At 40.9% G+C, this 20,724-nt stretch overlaps 3 protein-coding genes across 4 annotated transcripts; 2 read left to right on the forward strand and 1 right to left on the reverse strand.

Moving 5' to 3' along the window:
• Positions 1-3,633: 3,633 nt before the first annotated feature.
• meltf (melanotransferrin) lies at positions 3,634-14,107 on the forward strand. Of its 2 annotated transcripts, none has more exons than XM_085375966.1 (16): positions 3,634-3,676; positions 4,297-4,451; positions 4,856-4,955; positions 7,577-7,759; positions 8,743-8,896; positions 9,009-9,087; positions 9,226-9,378; positions 10,588-10,753; positions 10,850-11,001; positions 11,486-11,582; positions 11,680-11,874; positions 12,230-12,383; positions 12,861-12,928; positions 13,030-13,217; positions 13,408-13,600; positions 14,040-14,107. In XM_085375966.1, the coding sequence occupies exons 1-16, from the start codon at positions 3,634-3,636 to the stop codon at positions 14,105-14,107; spliced, it is 2,148 nt and encodes a 715-aa protein (XP_085232092.1). The 2 variants fall into 2 exon arrangements, with proteins under 2 accessions (XP_085232092.1, XP_085232090.1); XM_085375964.1 differs by having other exon boundaries at positions 9,009-9,076; positions 9,194-9,378; positions 13,057-13,217.
• A 2,502-nt stretch (positions 14,108-16,609) lies between these two features.
• Positions 16,610-18,275, reverse strand: LOC146614614 (protein NCBP2AS2-like). The gene is made up of 2 exons (XM_085376410.1): positions 18,217-18,275; positions 16,610-18,120 (listed from the first exon to the last, which is right to left on the reverse strand). The coding sequence occupies exon 2, from the start codon at positions 18,068-18,070 to the stop codon at positions 17,765-17,767; it is 306 nt and encodes a 101-aa protein (XP_085232536.1). The 5' UTR covers positions 18,071-18,120; positions 18,217-18,275; the 3' UTR covers positions 16,610-17,764.
• Positions 18,276-19,089: 814 nt separating this feature from the next.
• fkbp2 (FKBP prolyl isomerase 2) lies at positions 19,090-20,328 on the forward strand. The gene is made up of 2 exons (XM_085376025.1): positions 19,090-19,603; positions 19,975-20,328. The coding sequence occupies exon 1, from the start codon at positions 19,160-19,162 to the stop codon at positions 19,574-19,576; it is 417 nt and encodes a 138-aa protein (XP_085232151.1). The 5' UTR covers positions 19,090-19,159; the 3' UTR covers positions 19,577-19,603; positions 19,975-20,328.
• The last annotated feature ends 396 nt before the right edge of the window (positions 20,329-20,724 follow it).

The following is a 20,724-nucleotide window of genomic DNA, read 5'->3' on the forward strand; positions in this document are numbered from 1 at the left end:
CTCTAGTGATGTTGCAGCTCTGAAATATGGCCAAACTGGTGGCAAGTGGCATCTTGGCAGCTGCACGCTTGACTTTTCTCAGTTCATAGGCAGTTATTTTGTGCCTTGGTTTTTCCACACGCTTCTTGCGACCCTGTTGACTATTTTGAATGAAACGCTTGATTGTTCGATGATCACGCTTCAGAAGCTTTGCAATTTTGAGACTGCTGCATCCCTCTGCAAGATATCTCACTGTTTTTGACTTTTCTGAGCCTGTCAAGTCCTTCTTTTGACCCATTTTGCCAAAGGAAAGGACGTTGCCTAATAATTATGCACACCTGATATAGGGTGTTGATGTCATTAGACCACACCCCTTCTCATTACAGAGATGCACATCACCTAATATGCTTAATTGGTAGTAGGCTTTCGAGCCTATACAGCTTGGAGTAAGACAACATGCATGGAGAGGATGATGTGGACAAAATACTCATTTGCCTAATAATTCTGCACTCCCTGTAGGTGTGAAGTAAGGTACGGAGCCCCGCAGGGGACATGGGAGAAAAAAAAATTAAGACGGACTTTTGCGAGATCTCGCAAAACAAACTCGGGATCTCACAAAACTTTTGCGAGATCTCACAAAACAAACTCGGGATCTCGCAAAACTTTTGCGAGATCTCGCAAAAGTTTTTCTTCGGACGCTGGCTCGAAGCCAACCGGGAGGTCGAGGCACGATGTGCCGGGAAAGCGGTAGTAGTAGGTCTCGATCTCCTGTTAGCTTCGAGCTAACGGGAAGAATGCGGCTAAAACTTTTGAGAGATCTCGCAAAAGTTTTACGAGATCCCGAGTTTGTTTTGCGAGATCTCGCAAAACTTTTGCGAGATCTCGCAAAAGTCCGTCTTAAGTTTTTTTTTCTCCCATGTCCCCTGCGGGGCTCCGTAGTAAGGTGGAATAAAGTACACACATTTTCTTTGAAAAACGAAAGTGTGTTAAATGTCTAATATATATATATTCTATATATATATATCTTATTAGCAGTGTAGGGCCTAACACGTTATTAAGTAACTCGTTACAGTAACTACGTTATTATTGTGGTAACGAGCACGGTAACTAGTTATTATGCCAAAATCAGGAACGCGTTACTCGTTACTGGGATTTAGATCGTTATTCGTTACTTCGTGTGGTGGCGGAGCTTCCACAGATTCAGTCATATTAGCAAGTGGTGGAGGCCAACAGGTAGATGAGGGAAAGGAGAGGCAGGAGGAGCAGAGACCCGAGGCGGCCGCCGGTGAGTGTCAGGTGAACTGAACTTCAGGTAAGAAGTTATGACCTGCAGTCTCTCTGGGTCAGATATGAACCAAGTTTAGGTGGAGTTTATTTTCGTTGTGCTGACTTTTTCGTACTGCGTACTAGCTAGCATCATGGAGTTTCTATACAGCTGGGTGGTGCTATGATGTTACTGATGTTGAACTTTATTTTGTTTATAAGGTTAATTATTAGAGTTGCCAACCATCCCCTAAACAATGGAATTGTCTCGTATTCAAAGAAAATACTACGAGTTTCGTATTGAGGTGAAAAGGAACACAGTTTGTCCCGTAATTCAGCTACAATGAAAAAGACACAAAGCTGGAGTTACTCTGTGTCTTTGCTGCACAGCTGCATCTTCTTCTCTCATCCTCTCTCCCCTCCCTCTCCTGTTTCTACTTCAATCATAAAACTGATCAATGATCAGCTGATCGGCTTTTCTCTCTTGTTTGTTTATCGCCCACTTTGTACCAGAAAGAGTAAACCAGTGGATGTCGCGCTAAACAACAGCAGCACGTTTAAGCTTGATCAGCTGTTGTTAGAATTTATTTAATATTAATTTCTAGTATCAGCTGATGTTTGCTGGAGCCACAGCCGTAAAAGCTGCTGGTCATGATGTCGGTTTGGTTATCTGGTGAGAGGGGAACATGAAGATGAAACCAGGAGATGTCCTTACTGAATCATCAGAGCTGTGATGGAGAAACAGGTTTACCTTTTAGGTAACATGAATGAGTTGAAGAGAAGTTATGAACTGTTTCTGAGAGACAAATAACCCCAGGATCCTTTTCTAAGTAGCTGACAGCTGGTAACTGTGCAGGGGCGGCTCTAGCAAAGTGTTGCCAGGGGGGCAGGTAGGGCATTAACAGGGAGAGGTGGGCACAAAGAAACACTTTTCTTTCTTACTCTCATTTAAAATGTCTCGTTTTTAAAAAATAATTATCTGAGTCTTACAACAAATAAGTGATAGATTGATGCATATATACCATCAAAACGGTGTACATCACTGTCACAACAGTGTTTCTTTTCATTCAAAGGAATTATTTTTCCTATAATGGTGGGTCGGTCTCTAGTCAAAACGCACGGACCGATTTTTTTGTCCCAGTCCAGCCCTGTATGCAGCTCATTTGCACTCTGGTGTTACCTACATCTTCCTGTTTGGAAGGCAGAATTTCCGAGTTCTGAGTACAATCGAAAGCACCACGACTGCATTTTTCCTTTTGGATGTAAAAAGCGCACATGACGCTGTGACGTAGGCTAGAATCATGGGGCGGTCAACAACGGTCCAGGCGTGGGATTTCTCTCGTGGAAATATGCACATTATCTTTTCCTTTCTATTGGTAGGTGGCGCAGTGCACTTGTGGCAAGTAAGCAAGCTAGAAGACTGTCAATCTGGCTGGGTATCCAGTTACGGAATCAACACATTAACAGGAGAATTCTGAGTAAAACCAAAGTTACTTTCCCTAGTAACTAGTTACTTTGAAAGTAACGAGTAACTTGAAGTAACTGAGTTACTTTTGATAGAAGTAACTAGTAATGTAACTAAGTTACTAATTTAAAGTAACTTACCCAACACTGCTTGTTAATGATATAAAAGGCTCCCCCACCAGCATCAACAGATTTACTCACAGACTCATGCCTCTGCAACACTTTATTAATAAGTCGTAGTACTATAAATCCATCACAGAGAGACTTTTTTTTTATCTGCGGTAAAAATAACTTTTGTGTAGACATGTGTATTTCTTAATTTTAAGTGAGATTTTAAATGCCCAACTTTTACGTGTAATCCTTACATTGTGGTCACCTTGTGGTAACAAGGCCGAACTGACTGCAACTTATGGAAAACGAAGGTTACAAAAAAAACCCCAAATCATGTCAAATTTAGCAGTAAGAGCAGGTAAAAACACTTCTTGTTTTGTGAGTCAGTTACAACCTCAATGTGCTGGCCTGAATTCCTTCTTTCCTTTTGCACATCAGTGGAAAAGCACCACACTGATCAAGGAGAGGAGGGAGGGGGAAAGCAGAGGTGGGTTAAAAAAGACCTCTGTGTCCAGGCTTTGGCCTGCAGCCAGGCAGCGGCAGCAGAGACGTGTCAGACCTGGTAAACCAGGGAGGCACACTCCTTAAAGTCTAGAAAAAACTTGAGCTAATATCTTCTTTGAATCCCTGCAAGACACTATTATAGTTGTAAAACAGTGGAAAATACAGCCTTATACAAGCTTTGCACGTGGACTTTAAGCTGAGCCTTGGAGATTGAAGGAGGACTTTGACTCAGAAGTCACTTTATAAAGCAGAGGAGAGGAGAAAGGAGGTTATTTCATCCAGCAGAGCGGAAACAAGAACAAGGCTGTGGCCATGTGGAGGACAGTTGGAACACTACTGCTAATACTACATACTGGTAAGACTGGCTTTTTAAAGCTAAATATGCTGTAAATGTATGAAAGAAGGTGCAACCGTTTTTCTTTTATATGAAAGATCTTTGATCCTGTGTTGGATCGTATTGAGTGTCCATGTACATAAAAACAATTTTACTTTTAGATTTGAATATTCTTAAGACTCTTAAGATTTAAATAATTTGGCAAAAAAAAAGATTAACCAAAAATGATTAAGAAACCATAATGACAAACTGTGCACAACAACGTTACTTACAAAAGGTTTAAAAAGTAGGACATTTACCTTGTACTGGTGCCTTTTGTATTATTACAGTTATTTCTGGTTACATCTTTACTAACTGATGACCAATAAAAGTGAAGCTATTTCTATGAATAATCCCCTATTCTGGAGGAATAACACTGTTCAGTCCTTATTGCTGTACCACAGAGAAAAATATCTGAGAAAATGAATGTCGTGTGTGCAGTAAAAATATGCTTCCTTTCCCATTTAGTAAATTATTTTGCAACCCTTTTTAGATCCCAGCTCCCATGTTGGGAATAGCAGTGCTGAAGCAGAATGTAATTTTTGTAAATCAGGTGGTGTAACAATTTAATGCCAGAATAACTCCCTCTGTCTCTCCCTCAGTGTTTGGCCAAAGCACAATCAAATGGTGCACCATCTCACAGAACGAGCAGAGGAAATGTCAGGCCATGTCTCAGGCTTTCAGCGCAGCCTCCATCCGTCCTTCCCTCAGCTGCGTCAATGCAGCGTCAGTGGAGGACTGCGGTCAGAAACTACAGGTAAGATTGAACTGGTAGGAAATCAAACTTGAAGCTTCCTTGGACCCAGAAAGTTTGAAGATTGTTTATTTCAGTCATGTGGGACCAACAAGGACCCATTAAAGTTGATTAAATGCTCCGAGTACCATAAAGTACAGTCAGACTTCAGATAACAACATAAACCATGAACCAATAACTTGGTGATCTGTTATCAGCACAATGCACACTTTGTGTTTCTTTTTTTATGACAACCACAGACTGGGAGCTTCATGTTTATTTTAAAACCTTCATTGGTAAAGACTTGTTGTTGTTTCAAATATTTCTTCATTAGTTATCATCTTTGCAATGTTTGAGTTAATGAGTCATCCATTACTGCTGACGCCCTATGTCCTGTGTTTCACTATCATTAATATTTTTGTCTGCAGAGAAAGGAAGCTGATGCCCTGTCCATGTCTGCCAAAGACATCTACAACTTGGGGAAAACAGCTTCGTTTAAGATGGCTGGCAGTGAATCACAGGCTGGCTGTAAGACCCCAAATCAGTGAATTACAATTAAGGAGAAGTGATGAAGCTAGCGGGTTCTTAGCTTAGCTGAGCGCAGCATAAGTACAGGAACATGACAAAGTTTTTAAAAAAGGCCTTCGATCACTGCATGCTTGTTTAAATAATACAGAATAACTAGAAATGTCTAAATAAATAAAATAAATATTCTAACAACTGTTTCTTTGGCCATAGACAGACTACAATCAACTAACAAAACAATGAAAACAAAAGACACCCTGTTTCAGTTTTAAGGTTTTACATATTGGAACATTTAAATACAACCTCTAATGCAGTGGTTCTCAAACTGTGGTACACGTACCACTGGTGGTACGTGGGCTCCCTCTAGTGGTATACAGGAAGTCTCCAAAAACATTTTAAGATTAAATAATATACTATTTTCTGATTGAGGGATTTCTGAAAATTTTAAACCTACAGCTTTGCTGTCACTTCCAACATAAATGAAGACAAAACTAAACAGCAGTGATATTTGTAGGGTTATTAAAGTTGGACTAGCGGGTATATAATGATGTGCTATGTGGTGGCTAGCAACAGAGCTATGGTTAGCATAGTATAAACGCATTAGCACAGTGAAGCTGGAGGATGAACGCTAACTTTTTCAACTTGATAAATGTTAACACGAGGGTTCCCGATGGTTAGGGACAAATGCAGTTGTATGGCAGGATGCTGTAAACGGACCAGTCAGGAGACTAGTGAGGTTATCTATTCACAATATGACAAGTAGATATTGCACCTTGGTATTAAATAAATAAATAAATTAATTAATTAATAAAAAAAAAACGAACCTAAAATGCAGTACATCCCATGATTCAGTGAACCACGTTTAGCAGCAACAACTGAACATAATCACTTTCTGTATAACTTTATCAGGCTCTCACATCACTGGGGAGAATTTCGGTCCACTCCCTTTTCCAGAGCTACTTCAGATAATTGAGATTTGCACTCATTAATTTGTACACAGCTCTCTTAAGGTCGTGACAGAGCATTTCAATCAGGCTGAGGTTTGGACTTTGAATGGGCCTTTGCCACACCTTGATCACTTTTTCAGACATTCTGTTGTAAATTTGCTGCTAAGGCACAGATCACTGTCCATAGTATATGGCCGATTCCATGACTGCAATAGGTCTGAACGGCGTACTGCGCCCTGCAGTATTTGACAAATATTGTGTACGTTATGGCCAAACATCTCCAGGTTGGTCTTGTCTGTCTAAAGGACACTGATCCAGAAGCCTTGTGATTTTGTTCAGATGCAGCTTTGCAAATCCTAAGCTGTGCCTTATTCTTTTTTAGAGGAAAGAGGTTTTCTCCTGGCAACCCTTCAAACAATCTGTACTTGTTTAGTCTTTTTCTAATTGTGCTAATTCTAATGAACTTCTGAAATTAACATGGCAACTGAGGCCTGCCAGCCCGTGATCACTCCTGAGGCGTAATATAATGACCATTTGTCAAGTTCCTGAGGGACGTGAAAGGTGACCCTCCACGTTCTTATGCTATGCGACAGGTTAAGGATGAAATCCAGTAGAATGACACTCCAACCATGTATTCAAGCCCTAACCCCAACCTTATCCCTAAGGTTAACCAGCACTTTAATGACGTTGGATAGTGTTTTCCAAAGCGATTTAAGTATAACAAAAGTACATGTGTGGATTCATTCCAAACGATTCTCATGTTTCCTCATTTTTAAGATCTTGTAACCTAGGGACGTGTTGGGTGCCCGGAAGAGTAATATATCGAGGATTTGTCATGTACTGTAAAATGTTACGCTTTGGGAGTGAGAGTGTGTTGTTTTTGCAGTTCGTCTGAGCATCACACATTCTGGGGAGAATTTGCTGGGGTACCCACAGTTGGGAAAATTGTGTCAAAACTGATGCTTTTATAGAGATGCTCACACTTACTGATGATCAATTAATCGAATGTATTTGATAAGGAACACCTGGCTGCTACTCACCCTCTTAATTCCCGCAGAAGCAGTATGGTGTTTTTAGAGTTTCTCACACTATTTCTGAGTTTTGGCTCAGTTTGTAAGGGTTAGTTAATTTGTTGCTAATGAAACAAGAGTAGCTTGATTTCTCATAAAAAGCAAGCACATAGGCCTAAATAAACAGCATTACATATGAATAATGTTTTATTCATATGTAAAGGTTTTACTATTATTACATAGTAAAACTCATCTTTTGTCACTCTTGAAGCTTTTATGACATTTTAAGCTTTTATGACTCTTCAAAAAGGATTATCTTCTGAACTCAGCGGAGAATATATCTCATTTGCTCTTTATATCATGTCTTTCTATTGAGTTTATATCTTCTGGCTTATCTCTACTAACATTAATGCACAGTGTTTCATAGAGATAGCAAATGACCAAGTCAGCCATTATGTTTACCTAGGATAAGTGTGTTACATTATGACTGCTGTTAATCCCAACAATAATTGTACATGTGGGATATTTCAAAACTGATGTGGTAAACTATACTTTGATCCCAGATATCTTTTGGTCTCTTCAGTGTCAACATGTCAGACACCATTTGTGGGTCTAGATTTATCAGTCTCATACAGCGGTTGCTAATACCTGTGCTTTTTTGCTTCAGCTGTCACCACCTACCATGCAGTTGCTGTAGTGACGAAAAAAAACTCTGGCATCAATATCCACAACCTGGCAGGAAAGAAGAGCTGCCACACCGGGATAGGTCGCACTGCTGGGTGGAACATGCCCATAGGGTACTTGATAGACCAAGGCTACATGTCCGTGATGGGCTGCAACATCCCACAGGGTATGAATGACATGTTTGAGTTTTGAATATTTAGTCATTTTAGACAGAATACAACATGACAGGAACACAGTACAGCTAGCAGAGAATAACATGAGTTAAGTTTGTTTTATGGAGTAATCTTGAACAGGTGAGTACGGAGGTACAAGGCGAAGTGACCAGGACAACACAGCCTACAATTATTTTCACAGCTACATAGAACTTATTAATAAATGATCAGATGATAGCGAATATATATATTTATATATACACTAAAGGAACATTGTGTCATTTTAACTGGAAGTTGAACCTGCAGTAAAAAAATACCCGCATAGGAAGGTTATCATGATTAACATAGTGATGTGTGTTTTTAAAGTAAAAGCCTCCAAATGGTTGTATAAATCAGCGGTCCCCAACCTTTTTTGCGCCACAGACCGGTTTATGCCCGACAATATTTTCACGGACCGGCATTTAAGGTGTCGCGGATAAATACAACAAAATAAAACTAGTACCGGTACCGAAAAAAAAAGAGATATTCATAACACACGTGAAAAGACCGAGGAAAACCGAGTTAACGATAAAAAGGATAACAGGGACAGTGAGAAAGGGCACTTAAAAAGAGAAAAAAGAAAAATCTCCTGGATCACCTGTTGAGAGAAAAAGAAGAGAAAACAAGCAAAAAAAAAAAAACCAGAGCAACATACTAAACACAACACCATCGCATTAATCTAGCTAAGTATAAACAGCAGTAAATACTAAATATTGAATGTTGTTGTGCAGCAAGCAGGACCGACAGCACACAGTGTTTATTTTGGTACTTCGGTGTATGAACTCTACAGGAAAAATATTAAAATGATAATGCTAATAAAACTAACTGAGATTGCCTGCTGAACATTCAAAGTAAACTTTACACACTTCTCAAAATACATATTCTTACAGAATAATGTAATACACCGGTTGCATGTCACAGTAACATTTCGTTGCATGTGTGTGTGTTTGCATATTAGGTGTTGCAAATTTCTTCAATGCCAGTTGTATCCCTGGAGCTACCCAAGGTGAGCCCCAGTCTCTATGTCAGCTGTGCATAGGAGATGAAAGTGGGCAGCACAAATGTGAGATGAGCAGCAATGAGAGGTACTACAGCTACGAAGGAGCTTTCAGGTAAACCCACATTCACACTCATTACACTCTTACACAGAAGATACACAGTTAGGTATGAGTCCAGTATATCTGTTAATTTGTTTCTATTTCACAACAATCTTGGTCTCTGTAGGTGTTTGGCTGAAGGTGCTGGAGATGTGGCCTTCATCAAAGACACAACTGTAGGGGAGAACACTGACGGTAAAGTCATAGTTAGTGAAGGGTAGACAGACATTAGTTGGTTATTATAGTAATTAGTTTCCTACTAAGCCGGTTTTATCATTCAGGATGTAACTTAACCAGGTGCTTCTTCACCAGGTCGTGGTCCAACCTGGGCAAAAGATCTGAAGTCCTCAGACTATGAACTGCTGTGTCCTGATGGCACTAGAGCTCCTGTTACTCAGTGGAGCCGGTGCAACCTGGTCCCTGTCCCATCTCGTGGTGTTGTGGTCAGAAATGACATCAGTCCCTCTGTGGTGTTTAACATGCTGATGGAAGGCCTGGTAGGTCCAAACAAACCCTCCTTAGGAACATTCAGACATTAATGGCACATCAGTAGCACCTCAGTAAGCCAAGGGGTTATTTTTCTGCATTGTGAAAGTCAGAGCCTTTTTTTCCCCACCTACACAGTATGAATAACCATTACAAAAAAAATGTAAACAAAAAAACATTAATATCATTATTAAAGATGGTCACTAAATGTAAAGTTAAACAAACTCAGGCTACTGAACCTATTTGATTTTATAATCGGTTGAATACTACTACTACTACTACTAATAATAATATTAAATTGTATTTGCACTTTTCAAAACTAGTGTTACAAGGTTCTGCTGTCCAAACATTTTAAGTCAATTAAAAATCTTCACTAAAATTTGAAGGTGTGATTCAAATGTGAACAACTTAAAATTAATATTAATAGCAACTCCTAAAAGAAAAAGATGGAATTAAACATCATATATTCAAATAAACACACACATTTATGTACACATTTATGTACACATACCTAAAATTACAATATTCCTCCGGAGGTAGTAGCAAGCCTGGGTGACCTTGTTTGTGTCTCTCAAAGGTGAGATTAGAATTGAAAATCAATTAAATCTGTGCTGTGCTGCCATATGTTCCACTTACTGTCTGGTTACGTGCTTGTCAGTTGTACAGATGGCTAGTTAAGCCTGAATCAATCTCCAATAATAATTTTGGAAGAGTGTGTTCTTCGACCATCTGAAGCACCTCGGTTTAACTGTACTTATGCTACTGACAGCAAATTACCAGCTTCAGTGCTAAAAGCACGAGTAATGGCAAAAGCTCTGTGATATTAATAAAACTCCACAATAGTCACCAGTTTAGCCTTGGTGTGAGATTGCTTACATTTCTTATTGCATATAGAGTGTGTGGGTGTGTTAGTGTAGTTAAGAGTTCAAACTGGAGGTTGGCTGTGAGCTGAAAATGTAAGACTTCACTCAAGTCTGTGTTAGAGGCCAACTGAAATAATAGCTTAGAAACACTGGCATATGGTTTATATACATGTGAACATATGGTTACCACTTGGCTTTCAAGTTGTCAAGTTTGGAATAAAGTGTAAAAGTATTTTAAGATATGGCAGGATTTAACCATCTTAACCTTTACATGTGATAATGCCTTCCATGTTTTATTTGAATAACACTCTAGTCATAGTACTCCAGTGTTAATTGACATTGACCTCCTGTTTGCAGCAAAAGTCAAACTTCCCCATGTTTTCATCGGCGGATTATGGAGACGGAACTGTGCTTTTCTCTAATCTCGCCACCACCTTTAAGGCAGCTAACTCAGATGAACCCAAGAAGTGGATGGGTAATAGGTACCATAATGCTTTGAAGGCCATGGACTGTGATCCCAAAGGTGAACAATCTTTTATTAAACACTTCGGATCATTCCTTAACTTGCTTTAAAACCTATTTAACTGTCTTTACAACCTACAACTACCTCCCATGTCAGATATCCCAAATGCCCTGCGGTGGTGTGTGATATCCAGCGGTGAGCAGCAGAAATGTGCTGACATGAGCGTGGCCTTCCAGAGTAAAGGGCTAACTCCAAACATTAACTGTGTCTACGGGGACTCTGTGACTGACTGTATGAAGAAAATCAAGGTAACAGAAATCTCCCTACTGGTTCTTAGTCCCTAAAACGACAATAACTCAGATCATTGCATTCAGTTCCCTACAAACACGTCACGTAATGCAAGTGTTGCATTTACCTACTGCATAAAATGATATTGCCTGACTGAAAACCTTCACAGAGATATTGCCTAACATTTAGCTTTACTGAAATAGCAAACATGACTGTGTGGGCCCACAGTAGACAGCAAACCCACCCCTGTTCTACAGCCCACAGCAGTTTTGCCTTTTAGGGCAAAACTGCTATATTAAGGATACATAATACTCACATGTACATTGTCTTGTTACCTCACAACTAGCATGCACTTACGAATATATGTAAATATGTTACTTACTTATCTCAGACAGCTATTATACATCAGCCTGCAGAATACTTTTGTAGAAATGATATAAAAAATGCTTTATTCTAGCAGTTCTGGTATCTTTACTCCAGCGTTTCCTTGTCATGTGTTTATAGAACAAAGATGCCGACGCCATCACTCTGGATGGAGGTTATATCTACACTGCAGGCAAAGACTATGGCTTGGTCCCAGCTACTGGCGAGAGCTACACAGGTAAAAACACAGAGACTCCAAAATACAGTCACAGTGGTCTGGTTTCACAGACGAGAAGCAATCATGCAGGTGGGGTTTTTTTCTTTTCTTTCTCCAGACGACCATGATGGTTCCTCATACTACGCAGTTGCAGTGGTGAAAAAGAGCAGTTCTGACATTCGTAACCTAGACGACCTGCGTGGCCGTCGCTCCTGTCACACCGGATATGGCCGCACAGCTGGCTGGAACATTCCCGTAGCAGTTCTGATGGAGAGAGGTCTGATCAGCCCACAACAATGTCAGATACCCCAAGGTCAGTTTGGTGTGTGTGTGTGTGTGTGTGTGTGTGTGTGTGTGTGTGTGTGTGTGTGTGTGTGTGTGTGTGTGTGTGTGTGTGTTGTAGAAGTATGAGCTGATGTGGTCAGGAGGCAAATATAGAAAACTGTGAGCTTTGATAGCAGAGGCTGTAATAAAACTGTGTTATTTTTAGTTTCTCCAGTTCATTACAACCCTGATTAAGTTTTTTAAATTTTAGGCACATTTATGGTCAAACTGTAACACCAGTGGAATGATCAAACACTGCTGTTGCTCTTTCTTTTACCTCAGATAGAGCCTAAATTGTCAGGGCAGTCTCTAAATTTGCATTTTATGTTTCCCATGATGCTTAGCTGTTGGAGACTTCTTTGAAAAGTGCTGTGTACCAGGTGCGAATCAAGCCGGTTTCCCCAGCAGCCTGTGTGAACTCTGTGTGGGAGACGAATCAGGACAGAACAAATGCGAGAAAGGAAAAGACCTTTATGATGGCTACGACGGCGCCTTCAGGTACTAAAAACCCACCCCAAGCCCACTGCACCGCATCAGGAAATCTGGATTCATTCACTGAAGGAAGACATTTTTTACCCTCTTCTGTACAAACACTGCATTTCTTTAAGTCAGCATTTGTTAAAGCAGCTTTGAGCAATATTTTGCCCTGACAGTGTATCAAATAATTTAAGAGGATGTTGTTAAAATATTTTCTAATATAGCAGAAACAAGGTTTTGTCCTGTTTAAAGGAGATTTTCCTTCCCACTGTCGCCAAGTGCTTGCATATAGGTGGTTGTCAGGTTATTGGAAGGTCTTTACCTTTCAATTTTCAGCAGTGGAAGTTTCATACAGATCCAAATCACAGAAGCATTTCTGATATATTTGTGTATATGGGAAACATGCCACAGCTCCTCCAAATTATAAATTATTAATTCTATTGAAGATTAATGCACTCACGCCACACTTGCATGTGTTTGTTTATCCGGTCGTTTCAGGTGTGTGGCAAAAGGAGAGGGAGACGTGGCGTTCGTCAAGCATTCTACTGTCCTCGAAAACACTGACGGTAAGACGAGTAACACCGGACTTTGAGATGCTCACCTTTAAACGTCTCCTATTTTAGGGAGAATAAAAAAACAAAAAACAAAAAAACATGTTTACATTAAAGTCAGTCATCTGAATTGTGTTGTGTAGGTCTGCTGCCTTCAGATTTCCAGCTGCTCTGTCAGTCTGAAGGTAAAGCCGAGGTAACGCATTATAAATACTGCAACCTGGGCAGAGTCCCTTCCCACGCTGTAATGGTACGCCCAGACATGAACATCCATGCTATCTATGGACTTTTGGACCAAGCACAGGTAACGCTGTTCATCTGAATGTTCTTTGTGAGAGTCAGAGATCCTTCAGAATAAGAGTTTGGGGATTTTTGGCAGTATGTTCAAGGATGCTCTGAGGTCTGAGAATTCAAACTGGGCATCCAAAAGCATGAATTACTCTGTCAAGCATGATTTTCCCATGAAATTTTTATATCCATGTGTTTCTTTGCAGACATATTTTGGCAGTGACACAGGTACTGCTTTCAAGATGTTTGACTCACAGGTGTACAAAGGTACAGATCTTATTTTCAAAGACTCCACTGTGCGTCTCGTGGGTGTTGCTGACAGAAAGACCTACCAGGAGTGGCTGGGCCAGGTCTACTTGGACTCGCTGGTTGACTTGGAGTGCAGCTCATCGAATGCAGGTAAAGCCAACATGCTAACCTATGTATGTCAAGTCTGAAGCTCCAGGCACTAGCCTAGTGTAACATAAAGACTGGAAATGGGGAAACTAGTAGAAGTATGGCATGCTCACACAAGAGTTTAAGACAGATGATGGAAAATGAAATGAAACAATGCAGCGGCCTCTTTAAGTTGAAATGCCAGAGTGCAGTTGTCCTAAATTTCTGTCTTAAAGTTTGCAAGGAATAAAAAAAATGTGTGCTTTGTATCTGATACAAAAAGTTCCACTGATGGACAAAAATAAACAGATTGAAGACAATGGAGATCTAGAGTTGAAGAAAACTTGTTCCAACTTAAATTTGACTAAAAGCCAGCCATCTGTCTCGGGGATTGCTTCATTAACATAAAAATAAGTCTCATGTACAGCCTCGCTAATATTTCTTGATCTCTCTCCTTTTCCAGTGGCGTCCTCTGTGTGGCTGCTGCCAACTGCCTTGTTCAGCTTCATGCTGACCAACTACTGGATGTAACAACAGCATGACAGGCCTACACGGCTACTCTTTTCCCCACTCCTTTCCCCTTTTTCGTTTTTCTGTATGCTCTCCTTTCTGAGACACAACTGTCACTTCTTTTCCTTTTTTTTTCATTCACCTCTTTTCACCACATTAATGTCCAGGCTTTAATTCTTCTGATTGCTGTCCACTCAACCCCCGCCACCATAAATGCATTCACTGCCCTGGGAGCCCTTTGCCTTTCTGTATTTGCCTGATTGTATGTTAATTAAACACACGAGAGGACGGCATGTCGGAGCTGCCTTCGGATGTGCCTTCCTGTTTTTGTGGCAGAGGTATGAGTAAGCTACCAGTCGACTGTCAGCCAAATAGGGGAACGTGCTGCTGCCGCTTTGTTTACTAAAGGTGAGCTGCCATATCAGTGCATGTGCTGCCATCTGTTACTGTAAGTGGGTAATGCAGCACCGTCTCTCCAAATCTGGCTTTGCAAAGAAAGCGCAGTCTGACTTTTAAGCTCACGTGTGAGCCGTTAAAGATTTAAAACTGTCCTGACCTAGCCAGTTATAACTGGATTCACACCGGCTTTTTAGTTTCCCAAGGTTTCCTGTGAGTCCACAAGTCAGATTGCTGCTTTGCTGCCACTTGCACTGTAAATACTGCATACGAGCACAGCCTTTTTCTTGCTCCAGGCTGTTTCTACTGTAAGCTAATACCATATCAGTGAAAATGGACTAGTGTGACCTGCACACAGAGCTGTGCTGCGAATGTGTAATGACAAGCAACTCCATGTGCGTCCGTAGGCTGTCTGCTTCATGTATACTCCTCAAATGTTTAAATTTTAAGTCCTTAAATGATGCGATCAAGCCTGCACCAGTGCAGTGAAATCTGTTTTTTTCTCATTATTGATTGTAATCTGATGCATTTGATCGGGAACAGCAGTGTCAGCAGACAATACATGTTCCACCATCCAGCCATTTTCTGCACATTTTGCAGTTTATCCGTTTTTTCACAGATGGAGTGAATAAAACCAGCACAACCTGTCAGGTTCCAACAACTTTGGGGAGAACATGAAGGAGACACCCTGTGGTTTGTGTCGGAGGGTGAATGCGAATTTGTTTTTCTGGATGGTTGAAGTGACAGAGGAGTGTTGGTGCAAGACTTGTTTGGGTCATTTGGACTTTAAAACCTTGAAAAAATTGTTTAATTTCAATTTTTGTAGGTCTAGTCTGGTTAGGAAGGGGTTTGATTTTCCTTTAATCATTCCAGAGTGTGATCGCATGTCTTCCAACCCAAACAGCTCACTTACTCTCTCTTTAACAATGACTGTTTTTGCTCAGATTCACTGTACCTGTTGGATGCTGCTGCTGCTGCTGCTTGATGCTATTTCCTGTTGTTAACATGCTGATTGGATGTGAATTTTTCCTATGTTAAGAGATTTATTTTTATATGAAGTTCAGGTGCCATATCAGTGTATATGTACTGACTCATGTTGTCAGAAACCAATGCCTTCTCTTTCTGTGGATAAGACATGTATTTCTATGTGAAATGATGGAACATGTGACTAATATTTAGTTGCCAGGCCAGTGTGTCTGCACAAGTATTTCTAAATAAAGCTCTTTCTAATGAAATAAAGCTCTTTACTGCAAAATGCACTCTGTAGAGCCTTCTTTAAAATTGTCCAGTGTTTTTTTTTTTTTCACTTTTCTGTAGGTGTTTCAAATTCTCTCTCCATGAGGATCTTTTTTGTGGCCACTTTATTAGGCACAACTGTTCAACACTGTTAAACACAAATATCTAACCGACTAATCACATCACCGTAACTCAGTGCAATTAAACATGAGGGAGGTGACCTGTTCAGGTTTAAACTGAGCATCAGATTTGGGAAGAAAGTTGATTTAAGTGACTTTTTGGTGCCAGACGGGCTGGTCTGAGTCTTTAGAGGCTGCTGATCTGCTGAGAGTTTTCCACACAACTATTTCTAGAATATAGAGAGAATGATCTAAAAGTATCCAGTTGGCAGCAGTTCTCTGGGTAAAAATATTTTTATTATTCAGGGGACAATAATTCTTCAGGCTGATGGAAGGGAGCAGAAAGAAAATAACTACTTTTTACAACCAACATTTGCAGCAGAGCATCTCTAAACAGATTACACATCAAACTTTGAAGCAGGTGGGCTATGCCAGCAGAAAACCAAATTGGGTGCCCCTCCTGTCCACTGAGATCAGGACAACCCCCCCCCCCCCCCCTCCAAAAAAAACAAACAAACCCAATAATCAATTAGAAAACAATGCCTGGTCTGGTGAGTCCAAAAATCTGCTGTGACATTCAGACGACAGGGTCCAAATTTGGTATAAACAATATGAAATTATGGATCCTTCCTGCCCTTATATCAAAGGTTCAGGGTGATGGTGGCAGAACGATATTGGGAGTTTTTTGTGTGTGTGTGTGTGTGTGGGGGGGGGGGGGGGGGGGGGGGGGGGTTCTTTTTACACTTTGGGCCCTTTAGGACAAACTGACCATTGCTTAAATGCCACAGCCTACCTGAGAATTGTTACTGACTGCATCTTCTGATGGCTGCTTCCAGCAGGATCAAAGACCATGTCACAAAGATCAGATCACCTCAAACTGGTTTGTTGAACGTGATGGTGAGGTCACTATACTCAAATGAGCTCCACAGTCATCAGATCTCAATCCAATGGACAACTTCTGCCTCATGCTACCAGTAGCAGCTAAATGTAAAACTAGTGAAAGGAAAAAAAATAAAACAAAAAGGGGAAACAATGTCAGTGGCCTCCACCTGTAAAATTCCTACTCTTTTGGGGATAATTAGAGGGGCAGCAATAAGACTATTTCATTGACACCAAGGTAGCTGAAACTATAAAACCCTTCTGCTACTAAACTGACCAAATCAATATCCCGAAGTTTAATCAACTAATGCTGTACACCAATTAAAAAGTGTTCCTTTACTAAGAAGTTATTTTCATTTGGTAGCAAGTGTGCTTTCCCTGATATGACCGGATTCCTACTGTAAAACTCACCCATTGATTATGAGGTATAAAGTTTCTGGGCAATTGCACATATTTGTAATTGAGTCTCTGTACACCACAGCAGTTTAATACAATCAAGATGGGATTTAGGTGCAGACTATCAGCAGTTTTGAATTATAATATTTATTGATTGAGTCACATCTAAAAGGTCTTTTTACACAGCACATCTCACTTAATATGAATACTTTTTTATTCTAGAAACACAGAGCCAGAAAAGGCTCTTTGGCAGGATGATGTGTTACGGACAAATGATTGCACAGTTCGCTACAAGGGATGAATGTCAAGAAGACCTCATCAGAAGCCAATCTAAATCTTCTAAACAAAATGTTTTACTTAAACACAGCGTCCACGTCACCATCAGAAGTTTGTGGGAGGTAAAGAGCACACTTCAAGCTCCCACGTGTTTTCAGAAGTTTAAAAAGACATTGATTTTTCTAACCACAGTTTGTTATAAACTGACCTTGCAGATTGCAAGTACAGACATTACCGACCACCTGAGCGCACCCTGATGGTGATGGTTCACCAGCACGCCGTCTCTGTCCCATGCTGACACAATGTGCTCACACAATAGTTCTATTTAGTTCAAGCAGCAGCGTTTCGGTCACATCCCACAACCAGCTTGTCTTCTTCACTTCTTCACCTGCCTGGATCCGTCCTTCCAGCCTGACTTCACCTCATTCACAAACGTGTCTCTGACTCTCTTGAGGCGGCCACTGATCTCTCCCAGATCCACGGGCACTTTGCTGGCCTCGTCCCGGACCTGCCGTAGCGTCTGGGAGCGCAAGGCCCGGTCCGAGGCGTCCCGTCCGGCTATCTGAGCCTTGGTGATAGCGTAAGCTGTGATCTGAGCCGCCCTGCGAATCGGTCGAGACTCCGCCAACTTCTCAACGACGTGAAGGTTGTTGACGAGCGACGCTAACAGGCGAGCGAGCATTGTGGCAACTGGCTGTTAGCTTCTCCGTGTTCTCCCCGTGGGTTTCAGCCCTGTAAAGCCCACATACAAATCCATTATTGACCCTCGAAGTGTCGAGTACGTGGAGATGCAAGTTTAAGTACACAGAGAGAACTAGACGTACGTACCTCAGCTGAAGCAGGTGACCACTGAGTGACAGTGGGTGACGTAACGCAGACTGTGGGAGGGATGAGGCTAAAGTCGGTTTCGAGCTCGTCGTTCAGTGTTTCTTAAAGAAACAGGATCATCAAACGACTGTTTTCTTGGATTTAAAATGTTTCCATTAAAATTCAATTAATTGCATTTCACAGAACTGAAAGCAGTTTAAACAGTTTGCCATATGTGAACTTGGTTTTTGACTGTTAATGTGGACAGAGACTTGGCTCAGGGTTTCCTCTGCTGTCTTCCAGGGTAAATACGGCCATTCATACCACAACAAAATAAATACGCAGTTTACTTTAATATCCTATTTTTAAGATTTAAGACACACTTTTACTTTAATTTGTAATAAATAATTTTTAATAGAAAAAAATGTTCAGCGTCAAAACATACAAGACATTCCAGATGCATAATATTAAATTTCTAAGGCATAACAAGTAAAGTAAATATTTCACAAATTTAAAAGGATGTAACTTGATTTAAGACGGTTGCTAGGATTTACAAGGCTGAATGACACATTCAAATTGGAGAATTACAGCCTTAGTCCTTAGACTATTTTCTTTACATTTCTGCTTTAAAAAAACAAGAACAACAACAAAACTGTCAATAACAGTAAACTACCGTCTTTAGAAAACAAAAAGACATATTTATATATATATTATGTATAAGTGACAAGAAAAAGGGAACTTAGTCCCACACGGTACCGACCAGAATCAACCAATGTGAATCCAACTTCAGGTAATTTTTCCGGACGGGTTTTGTAGTAACACCACCCGGTAAACGACATCCGGTCGTATCTTACGTATATCCGCTTTCAAGAGCAGATTTCCTGCTCGTTTCTCATTTTGCTTCCCCCCATTTTTTGCTCGCTGGTCTTTTAGCTTCACTCTCGTCAGACTCGGTACTGCAGCCATGCGGGTGTACGTGCTGTTCGCGGTGGCGGTGCTCTCCCTGAGCCCGGCGGCGGTGAGTGGAGCCGAGAAGAAGAAGCTGCAGATCGGCATCAAGAAGCGAGTGGACAACTGCCCCATCAAATCCCGCAAAGGAGACGTGCTGAATATGCACTACACCGGAAAGCTGGAGGACGGCACCGAATTTGACAGTAGCATTCCCCGCGACAGGCCTTTCACCTTCACCCTGGGCACCGGCCAGGTGATCAAAGGCTGGGACCAGGGCCTGCTGGGCATGTGCGAGGGCGAGAAGAGGAAGCTGGTCATCCCCGCCGAGCTGGGCTACGGAGACCGGGGAGCCCCTCCAAAGATCCCCGGCGGAGCGACACTGATCTTCGAAGTGGAGCTGCTGAGCATCGAGAGGAGATCCGAGCTCTGACGAAGAAGAAGGACAGCTTTGAGAACGGTAAGATGTTAACACACCAGCCTGAGGGGCAAACAAAGTCTGCAGAAAGGATTGCTGCTTTCAGTGGTCATTCACCTAAAAGTGGCCCAGATAACATTTTCATAAGTTCAGATCCAGCTAGAAAACAACGTGCAGAGATTTTGGTAAAAGAAACAGCCTGACGGCGGGGTATCTTCTGCATTTTTAGACGTTTGTAAGCATTAATATCCTTAAAGCAAAAACACAGAGCTATATAACTAATGTAACTTATACATATGAAAAATCTTCGCGATTTGCTTAGGGGATGATGTCCTTGGACACACACTGACTGGGTTTTGTTTTGTTTTTTTACCCCGACTATAACAATATGCTCTTTAACTTTATTTTTCCAGGTTCCAGGAGATGCTGCGGCATTAAGTGGAGACCAAGTGACACCTGATGAAGATTAAAAGGCAAATGTGAAAGAAGAGTCAGCAAAGCTCCTGTTTTCCTTCTACCAGCTTTGCTTTTTATGCTCTGATTCATTGAATTGAAATTGAGAAGATGCAAGAACTGGCTGTTTGTACCAGCTAAACTCTAGAGTGAGGGTTGACAGGAGCAGCTATGTCCTGTATCCTGACTGTGCTGTGCCGTCTCTTCATCTCATTTCATTTTAATTTTCTGTAAGCGGGTTTATTCACATCTGCACACTGTTTTTGTTATTTGGGGGGTTTTGTTCAGAAAATAATTTAGTGTGAAGTGGGAGTCGGGTCAGACTAGGATCATTTTTTTCACTGTAAGAATTTGAATTCTGTAATAAAATGTTTGTTAGTACTTTTCTTGTTTTGATTTCTTTTTTTTTTTTTACTACTTGAAATAAAAGGACTGTGCATATATTTTTTAGCTAACCCCCAGTTATTTCTATTTTAATTTCAAGCAGACTTGCAATTGTTTTTTATGGTCTTTAGCAGTAGTTCTGCAGGCTTTCTGAAAGTCTTACTAGCATCCTGTTGCAAACATGCAAATTTTGTTTGCTCTATTCTAATTGAAACTAGAAAACCCCAAAATGGAAGACTCTCAGTAGTATGCAGTGTTAATTAGTGATGGGCAGATGAAGCCCCATGAAGCACTGAAGCTTTTCATCCAATTGGTTCACCCCAACG

Source organism: Diplotaxodon limnothrissa, linkage group LG17 (assembly GCF_057381915.1).
Source record: "Diplotaxodon limnothrissa isolate DT_005_m linkage group LG17, D_limnothrissa_male_GT1.1, whole genome shotgun sequence".
Lineage (NCBI taxonomy): Eukaryota > Metazoa > Chordata > Actinopteri > Cichliformes > Cichlidae > Diplotaxodon > Diplotaxodon limnothrissa.